Source organism: Lepeophtheirus salmonis, chromosome 8 (assembly GCF_016086655.4).
Source record: "Lepeophtheirus salmonis chromosome 8, UVic_Lsal_1.4, whole genome shotgun sequence".
Taxonomy (NCBI): Eukaryota; Metazoa; Arthropoda; class Copepoda; order Siphonostomatoida; family Caligidae; genus Lepeophtheirus; species Lepeophtheirus salmonis.
The window spans coordinates 4,342,731-4,353,363 of NC_052138.2; the positions used below are offsets into that span (position 1 = coordinate 4,342,731).

At 33.1% G+C, this 10,633-nt stretch overlaps 1 protein-coding gene across 1 annotated transcript; it reads left to right on the forward strand.

Moving 5' to 3' along the window:
* Positions 1-7,561: 7,561 nt before the first annotated feature.
* Positions 7,562-10,627, forward strand: LOC121122487 (casein kinase I). Its single transcript, XM_040717496.2, has one exon. The coding sequence runs from the start codon at positions 9,301-9,303 to the stop codon at positions 10,300-10,302; it is 1,002 nt and encodes a 333-aa protein (XP_040573430.1). The 5' UTR covers positions 7,562-9,300; the 3' UTR covers positions 10,303-10,627.
* Positions 10,628-10,633: the final 6 nt, after the last annotated feature.

The following is a 10,633-nucleotide window of genomic DNA, read 5'->3' on the forward strand; positions in this document are numbered from 1 at the left end:
CAAAGACCTCATGTCGCTTTTATTAATTTCTGCAGGCTAAAAAGATCTAAAAATAGGAGAGACAATAGCATAAAAGTAATTCCAAAGCAAACACACATCCTAGATATTATGCACCTACACATGCTACGGATTAATCCCAACTACTCCACGAGAGAATATTCCTCCGAGATAATATCCTTGTTGAGAGGAGAATGGGATGATTCTCCATTCTTCCAAGTGGAATAAAATGACTCAATGTGGTGTTTAAAATATATAGAGTTTCTATATCTAATGTATTTTGTTATTATTTATTGATTAGATGTAAGTAATATAATTGACTTATTTAAATATAATTTCTGAACTTTTCCTGCCTTTAAAATATTCATTACTTCTTACAATTAGTCAAACAATTGAAGAAATTATATAAAGCCATTCCAAGCCAAATGAATCACTCAAAAACAGCACCTTTTTATTTTTTTCCCAAATTTGGCACATACTTTAATATTAGTTCGAAACTCAAAAATCCAAAATTTTAGCTTTTTTTTAATTCTCCGGCTCAGGATTTCGAGCAAAGGTCGGAAAAATCCAGCTGGGAAGTGAATTTTGACCAGCCCACCATCTTATCATAGAAAATCATCTAAATATAGGCATAATAATCCAAAAATACTGTTGAGAGCCTTGAGAAATTCCCTACTTTTGCAACGGGAGAGTGCAGATAAGATAAATCAAATATAGACTTTTCTTTTATATTGTGTCTATATTTCTTTTCTTTTTTATAATTCATGGAGTAAAAAATAAGGGTATTGCTTAAAGAAAGTTAAACTGAACCCTTGTTTTCTCTAAACATGCAGAAATTCAATTATATATTCAAAAACATGGTTTCCCACAATGACTCTGCAGCTGTAGCTGTTTGGCCCTCTGCATGACACTACCTGTTTGGTGGCCTCTACTTTCCAAAAGGTTGCCGACCCCAGATTTGGAGGTTTCTAAATTTTTTGCATCGACACCATCTACCCTATTTTTAAATTCCTATATTTTGAATGTTTTTGAAGTACTTAAAAAACCATTAAATACTAGAGATGAAAATGTGTGCGTAAGTAGAGCAAGTTTCTATATATATATATACTTAATATTATACTATGGCTAAAATAACAATAATAAATTTGTGTTGAAGACGGCAGTCTTTCCATGACCGGAATTTTGTTGAATAATGAATCTGTCCCAAGCGCGATGTCCACTCGGCACAACTTTTATTCTATATGTGAACCCTCAGCTCTAATAATTGCTTCAATACGAGGCCTAAATCCCTTGCAGGCCTTGACTATGTTAATTTAGTCAGACTCGTGCTTGGTCCACTCCTTCTAGATGAAAGCCTCTAAAGTCTAGAGACAAGACTGAGGAGTAGTACACGTCCTCTCCTCCAGAGCCGCCTAAATAGAGTAGTCCAAAGGGTTCGCGTCTGGAGAGAAGGCGGTCATTGTTGAGTTCCCAAAAGTCTGTTGTCACACAGGAAGTCCTGTGTCTTAGCAGCGCAATAACACGGAGTACCTTCTTAACTAAAAACAAAATTGTCCCCAAACTTTTATCTGCTACAAGTTAGCACTTTCTTCTACCGAAGTACGATGTAAGCATCTGCGTTGAGCCGCTTATTCCTCTCCACAAAAATGGGAAAGCAGATTTCACATGTCCTGCCCACTGGATTTTTTGTTCTGAAGACATGTGCATTTAAGCTGAGACACCGTACGGATGTTCGGTTGTGATGTAGTGGTTGTTCTGCGTATTCAAGGTAGCGTCAGCAGTAAAAAAAAAAATTATCAGTATAGAGCAAAAAATTGCCCAAATTTTTGTTGATGGTGAACCAGGAATTATTTTAGTCTTAAAAGCGCTCCGCACACACACTCGTTGATAAATCTCATCTAAAGTTACATACCTATATTACTTTTATACTTTTCTATTATTTATTTTTTCAATACGAGCTCGTTGTTAATAATGAGTCTTCATCCGACAATCAAATAAACAAATTTTGTTTTTTTAATATATGTAGGTAATAAAAAGTTGATAAATGATCTCACAAATTCAAATTAAATTTAAAATTACTTCATTGAGCTTGAAGTTAATAACCAGTACAGCAAAGATACGGAATCGATTCCGACTCCCGTTGTTAATTTGATGGTCCTAGGCTCAAACATAAGTAAAAATCCTATAGAATAAACCTTATATTTCAATTTTTTTTAAACTTACCTATAAAAAAGGTCGATTTTGATTGATTTTTGGTCAATTTAGTTTTTAATGTTTATTAAGGAAATTTTATAAAATAAGCTAGTGAGGTTGCATTAGATAAGGATTACAATAATATTCCAGGGGATAAAATTTGAACTGTTCATGAATTTGTAAGAAATAATGTATACTAATATGGAAAAATAATTTAGATGTATGGCAAGATTAATAGAAATACAAGGTTATACCATAAGGTGTTAACGACTGATGTTTGACTTCCACCACGCTTTTAATAGTGACGTAATTGTATATAAGTAGTTGCGTTTTTTGTTTACATTTTCCATCCTATTCTTGATTCTAACATTTTGAGATGGTCTTCATTTTATTAAAAGACATTCAAATCCATCGAAGATCTTCCACATCGTAGTGAAGCATATAAAGCTAAGTCTCCGTTTCTACAGAGGATCACTTTGTCATAGTGGACTACAGCGAGGAACGAAGAAGATTGTCGGATTTCACTCAAATCCATTAGGAAAATTAAATTGAAGTCTTATTAGTTATTCTGTGTTAACTCTTCAGCCTTGGCTTTATCAATTCTATCATTCAATCCAAGAACAATATATTAAATCCATATATACTGTAATTACTTATAAGTTATTTGTATTGACTGTCATTTGTTAGGATGGCTATAAATTATCATAAGCATTCTTCATCAAATAGAAGATACTAGATGAAAACTCCTTGGAGAATGTGTGGAGTTCAATCTAACAAAAGATCGTGTTACTTCGTCACTCCCGGCATTAAAGAATAGGTCATTGTGATAAAGTGCAACATAATTACATATACAAAGGATCATGTATTTAAAAAAAATAATAATGCACATTGCCATGTAATGTTTTAATTAAACTTAAGTATCTTAAAACGAATACTTTATTGAAATAAAACTTATTAATCCACATTCAAACAGTTCCCATATTGACTTTTTTGTGGATTTGACACAAGAAGAAAACTTCGCTCCTATTAATATTGTATTTGTGTTAAAGAAGAACTCTTTTACTTTAAAAAAATGTTGGCCATCCAATTTCCGAGGAATTGCTAGACAAGGTTTTTAGACTTAGGTAGAACACAGGCACTCAGATTTCGAAAGTTTATTGTTTAAAATTAAATAATGAGCCTCAAAAAAAATATATCTCATTTCCGTATCTATTTTTTAACTAATGAAATGAGCAGTTTTTGGACGTTACTTGCTATTTTTCTTTTTATGCTACTTTTGTTTAAAATATTAATATACTTCAGTTTAATGAATGTACGAGTGCCAATAATTTTTTTTTAACTTCATATTCTTCCTTAGAATACTTTTCCACAATTATGCTAATGAGTCAATCCATCATATATGGTTCGTTTCCAAAAAAGATTCCGATGGTTGAAGCAGTCCCCCTCTTGACAATGTTTTAAGCCATGGACTCGGAGGAACTTGGATGCTGGAAGTATTACACCCCAGAGTGGGAAATTTTTGATGTAACGATTTGACCATATATCCAGCAACATAAATAAGTCCTTCATCTTCACAGATTTTAGGAAGATGTAAATTATTAAATGTTATTGTATTTTCATAATTGTTTGGATCTCCCTCAATCTCACCTTTAATGATTTGATGATAAATTATATCATCAAAGTCTTGATAAAATTCCATGTTCTCTTTTGAATCTGCTTCGCTCAAAATAGGACCTAAAAGTAGATACAGGATTAGTATATATACATTAGTGCATTGGTGATACTACAACCTGTAATTTGTTGAAACATAGAAACAATACATTGGTCTCCTTCAGCATCAGGATGAGAGTGGGTTCGTCCAAAATATCTTCTTCTTGAAAAAAAGTTTCCAAGACAATCTTGATTTAAAGGAGATGTCAAATATATATGGAATGCCAATTTCATTATTTATGTATTGATCTAATTATATCAAAGATTTTTAAGAAATACTTATGCCCTTTTGGTAGGGATTCAAAGCAGATGACTTAGGCAACACCACTTCACCATTTTTATTTTTCTTAATTTGCTTCATTGTTCCAATCAAATTTATCATGCTTTGGAGAATATCCTTTTGTAAATCATAATTTACTCCATGGGAACATCCAAAGTCTTTTTTTGATATTGGTCGGAAGCTTTATCTCATCAAAGTACAAGACTGCTAAGTTTCCATTAGGAGTTTCGTTGGATTTGATTTGTTGAGCTATAATTATAATAATATTTGATTGTATTCCAGGAGCTGTTTTAAAATTTCGGATCCACCGTTTGAGGATTGTTACACTAGGAACCGGAAGTAGACCACTGGATTGAATGTAACGGTAGGCTTTCGAGGAAAGAGACTTCAGTATCAGCCCTTTAACAAAATCCTCCTCATTCCATTTTCCAACCCTCTTTCCACTGATAATTAGTTTACATTGAAATTGAGTGAATCTCTTTTCCAATTCTCCTTTCATCACTTCCTTAAATTTAGATTTGGATTTTAATAATCTATTTTTCGATTAAAAGATTTTCACTTTTTTGTCTAAATCTGCATTCTGTTTCCTTAGTGACTCGAGTTCTAGAATTAGTGGATCTTTTTTGGTATTAGAAGCCCCACTAATTTGTATAATCCGGGATACACATGCTTGATTAGATGCGTTAACCTTTTCTAACACAAGTGTTTGAGTTGAGTTTACGTTGGTTTGGGAGAATCTGTCAAATATTTCCATATATATTTCATTAGAATCTTCTTCAAAATGGTCCACTATCTTAATTCATTTCGTTTTCCTTGGAGCTTGCTAAAATCCTTCTCCAGGTATGAGACCTTCTTTCAATTTTCTTTTTCAATGTAACCCCAGCAATTCCCCTTTTAAATCCCTTTCATAAGCATTTTCCTCAAAATGATTCTCACAAATTCTAGGGTATTTTCCTAAATGGTCCTTCCGACGACAAGCACTTTCCCATTTTTTCCTCCTTGAGGGATTTTTTGGGAAAATGAACATAAATTATGTTATTAGGAGAATCACAAATGGCAACTTCACAACTGACAGTTTCATTCCGCAAATACATTTTACCGGGTCGTGCAGAATTATTTACCGATTTTTGTTCAGAATATATCGCGGACAATAATGACATTTGAATGACTTGAGAAACAATTTATTCATACATTTTTAGAATAATAAAATAGTTTGTGATCAAATTTAATCAATGTAGCCACCATTTGACTCAATGACACTGGTCAGGCGACGTCTGAAGCTGCCACAGACTTGCTGGATGTAATCGGCGTCCATGGAGGCCCAGGCCTTGTTGACAGGAGCCGTTAAGGCATTTATGTTCTTGTGTCGTTTTTTGCAGGCCTTGGTCTCCACATGCGCCTAGATAGGGAAGTCTAGTGGGTTCAGATCTGGGCACAGAGGGGGGGCAGTAGTCCTTGGCCAAAAGTTCATGTTGTCCTTGAGCCACTCCTGAGCTTTCTTGGAAGCGTAGGCGGGTGATCCATCTTGTTGAAAAACCCAAATAGAGTTGCCGACTATGGATTTGATCCACAGAAGGACCTTCGACGCCAGAATCTTCACATAATCCTCCGCTGTTAATCTGAGGCAGTGGGGAACCATACCGGCTTAATGGCCTTCCCGTTGGATCTCTAAACATCTTCAAAGCTCACAACACGGTCATTTTGCCTGTTGAAAACAGGATCGACCGTAAAAGTTTTCTCATCTGAAAAAATGATGATGCGTCCAGATGAGCTCTTGATATCATTCAAGATTCTCTTGGCACGCTCAAGTCTGACTTCTCGCTGACGTTCAGTTAGCAGAGGGCATTCAGTACGCCTCAGGGACTTTCCTCCAGCCCTTTTCAATGCCCTTGAAATAGTTGATGTTGACGTTCCGATCTTTCTGGCCATGTCGGCAAAGTCCTCTTGAACACTGCCTTTACTTGCCTTGTTGAGACAGTGGGCTTCCTGCCAGCCCTAGGGGAATGCTTGAGATCACCCCCAGCCTCCAAGAGCTTGGAAACGTTGTAAATTGTCTTCAACGAGGCCCCAACCTGTTCCTTAATGTTGTTATGAGGCACTCCCGCTCAGAAGAGGGCTGCAATTTCGATCTCCTTTGTTTCCTGATTGGACATGGTCTCACGTGTGGAAGTTGTTACGCTCTCACAGGAAGGATTTTTGTTTATTTTAACAGTAAAAATACAAAACAATCAGATTGGTTGCCACAAAACCTCTTAAAAAGTATATTTAAATCATCGGTAAATAATTTTGCACGGCCCGGTACTTTTTCGGAATGGCGAATAGCTATTATTATCGTTATAATAATAATCAATAGTAATAATATATATATTGTAAAATATAAATAAGATATAAAATCATACTCCAAGGATACCAAACTTCTCTCGCTTGGCCCACAACGTAGTCCCAGTACTCAATTTTGGCCTTTTGTGAATTTGTATTTGGTACCCTATCTATTCTCTATGACGTCAAAATATCCCTCTCTTGCCCAGTAGTTGGTACGATACATCAAATGGAAAATTCTAGCAAGCCCGATTACATAATGGTCTAACCTTTGTATTTCTATAAACCTTAGATGTAAGGGGCTTGAATCAAGTTTATAGATGCTTCATATTCAAAATAATTGATAGATATATACGATTTAATTTTTTTCTCCGGAATATTATCGTAATATACATTCACGCAACCTAAAGCTTAGTTTATTAAATTTCTCAATAACTATTAGAAACTAAATTAACCAAAAATCAATCAATATCAAACTTTTTTTTTTAAATTGAAAAGTAAGGTATATTCCATAACTTCAGCTAGGGTATAAAGTATTTGAAGAAAAATATAGGAGATATTCGTTTCTAAGGAAGGTTCGTAATTTTACTACATTTGTTAGTCGTTGTAAACATTTTTTATTTATTGTAATCAAGATAAAGTATTAAATAAATCATTTTCAAATGTTGAATGTTTGTATCAATTTGTTATTTACTTTGATTTGCATCTATATAGTTCTTTCATGTCCAAATATGGCACTGAATTGTAGCTATACCTTTAAAACTTGATTTTTTTTTTAAAAGGCTATAAAGGCCAAAGATTTAATAACAATAATAAATGTAGATTTCAGCCTGCGGACATTCCAGTACCTTTATTTTATTGCAAAATGTAATAAGTCGTCAAGGTGTTAACTTCGCCATTCTCGCATATCTTTGCTTTTAATTGTTTCAAAAATCCATTATAAAAGAATTATTTATGTATTTGAATATAATTATAATATTTTCCAATTATTAATGTTATTTTAAATGTACAAGTTTCTCCTTTTTATAGCAGTTAATCATTTTCTCACTCCAAAATACTATGAGGTAGCTGATAGTAACACGCAGTTATGCTAATCGGGCGCATCTTTAGCGTGTTAAATAAAAAAATGGAAATCAACATGGTAACCCTGATAATATAATTTTTGGAGGAGAGGAGATTAGCTCTCACGACGTTTCATTAGATCAGCGTCAAGCAGCAGTGACGAGGCGGAGATGAAAATAAACAGGGACAGAGGTATATAGACAAGAATGACTCTGACGCCCATCCTCAATTGTACTCTCAGTCCAACAAGGACTCACAACTATTACTCAGCAACAAATCCGCAGGGTTACTCTCCGTCTCTTAAGAGAACACACAAATTTTAAATCCAATTTCGTTAATATCAATGGACATGTAGCAGGAAAGGAAGTTCACTTCTAAAGTATTAAATAATAATGACTACAGCTTGGGAAAAGAAAATTCTAAAATATTAGATTGCACATATATTCCAATACAAATTGTACCCCTCCAGTTAAAACTTCGAGCTCAGCATGATATGCTATGCACACTAACAGTGATTTAGTGATTTGAGAACAAATTTTTCGTGTTCTGTTACTATACTATATCAAAAATTCATCAAATATATTTATACTATAATAAGAACGATGCTAGTTGGTGCACTTTTCGGTATATTACTCACCCAGGTATTATTGATATTTTAGACATAGTTAATTTTATTTTAGCTATAATATCAATTTTAATATGAATGATTTTTTAAGTCAACCTACATCATTGAAGGATAAGTTGGTAAAATAGTGATTAATTATCAATAATTAAAAGTATTTCTCTGTAAAATTAAAAAACCAAACCAAAAAATATATATTTTAAATAGCACTACGTTGACTAGTGCAAAACATACTAACTGGGAAAACATAAAAAAATTATTTGAATAATCTTTTGAGTGTAACCATTTATGGAGATTTTAATAGGGTGTGGGCAATGTTTACTTATGTTTGTTTGTAAATAAGGCGACAGAGAGTGTTGCGGCAAAATAGTATAACTCACTGAATGATAATTATTATTATCCAATGAATACCAAAACAACAAGTTGTTAAGATATTATTAAATTATCACATAGAGGAGACACCAGCCCCCTCAAGCAATCTATACATATATAGCCAAGGCTACGGAAAGTCCCACTACCTTGCGGTTAGTATATAATTTTTATTCTGCATTTTTCCACCAAAAAGTCTATATTTTTCCATATTTTAGAAGCGAAAATATACTAAGAATCTATTCAATACAAAAATGAGCTATTTAGCTTTGTATAATCCTATTTGCAAATGGCAGTGCAGTTTTGCATTCCTTCAAAGAAATTGTTACTATTTGCTACAGTGGTGTGCAATCCATATTACTCATAGCCTTTAACAAATGTAATTATAACCAGATAGAAGAATTTAGCACTGATTTTCAGATATTTTGCCTGCAAAAATGTATTATCTGGTAGTTTCCTAAGCCGAAACAAATCGATAAAAATATTTAGTAATTCCAGCTTTGTTCCACGTCCGTTACCAATTACATAATTATATCAAAAATCTAAATTTTAAATATTTCTTGTGAATAAATATGAAAAAGAACAATCAAAATTTATATGTAAATATAAATATGTATTAAGAAATGTTTTAGCTCATTAAGTTTAGTCATGTTTTTTGAAAAATTAAAATAAGCAAATCATATGGAGATCGAGTGTAATTTAGTAGAGGGCAAGTAAATTTTAAAAAGCTATTTGATTTTGATGACAAATGGAGAATAGAGGGAATTCTGTTAGTCCTAATGGAACAATCAACTTAGAATCTACATCGAAAGTTGTTGTGGGAAAAAAATTTCGCTTAATTCGTAAAATTGGATCAGGATCCTTTGGAAATATATACTTGGGGAAGTCTGAAGATAATGAAACGGAGGTGGCAATTAAAACCGAGCCCAAAGACTCTTTACATCCACAGCTATATCATGAATCTAGAGTCTATAGTCTATTTGAAAAGGGAAGTGGATTTCCAAAAGTCTATTGGTATGGTTCAAATAAAAAGTATAATTTCTTGGTTTTGGATCTATTAGGAAATTCTCTGGAAGAACTTTTTGATCTCTGCTCACGGAGTTTTTCAATTAAAACCATATTAATGATTGGGGATCAGATGATAGATAGAATTAAGTATGTTCACTCAAAGAATTATATTCACAGGGATATCAAGCCAGATAATTTCTTGATTGGACTAGGCACAAATGAGAAAAACATATATTTGGTGGACTATGGTTTAGCAAAAAAATATAGAGATAGCCATACCCATGTACACAATCCTTTTCGGAAAGGACGACAGCTATCTGGAACTGCGAGATATGCTTCCACAAATGCACATTCTGGAATCGAACAATCAAGAAGAGACGACATGGAGTCCTTAGGATACTTATTAATATATTTTAATCGGGGCCATTTGCCTTGGCAAAATATGAAGGCTTCTACTATCAAGCAAAGGCATGAAAAAATTGCTGAAAAGAAAATGTCCACACCTCTAGAAGTACTTTGCCAAGGCTATCCATCAGAATTCAGGGTATTTCTTGAATATTGCAGGAAATTAGGTTACTCTGAAGAACCAGACTATCAATATCTGTCCACTTTACTACGAAGTTTATCAGAAAATCTCAAATATACGTATGATTGGATTTTTGACTGGACAGGAATGGATAAATCCATACTGAAAGATAAACAAAAAATTAGAAAGAATCTTAAAATGTCAAAACACAATTAGTACAGAATTATCTTCAATAAATTTCCCAAATAGTGTGAAATAGCAGTATTTCAGAGTCTATTTAATGACAAGTTATGAGTTATAATCATGTTTTTCGGATGATATATTTAAATTGAATCTTTCTCCAATAAAATTTCTGGACTAATGGTATAACTTGAATACATTTCATTCAGATGAAAAAATGCGAAAACTATACGGAGGAATACGCATATATGATTAGAAATACATAAAATATGGACAGTTTCAAAAGTCTTGATTATATATTAAGCCAGAATTCAGTTAAAAATTACTATAATAAATGAAAGTAAATCATTAATAATTGCTATTTCGT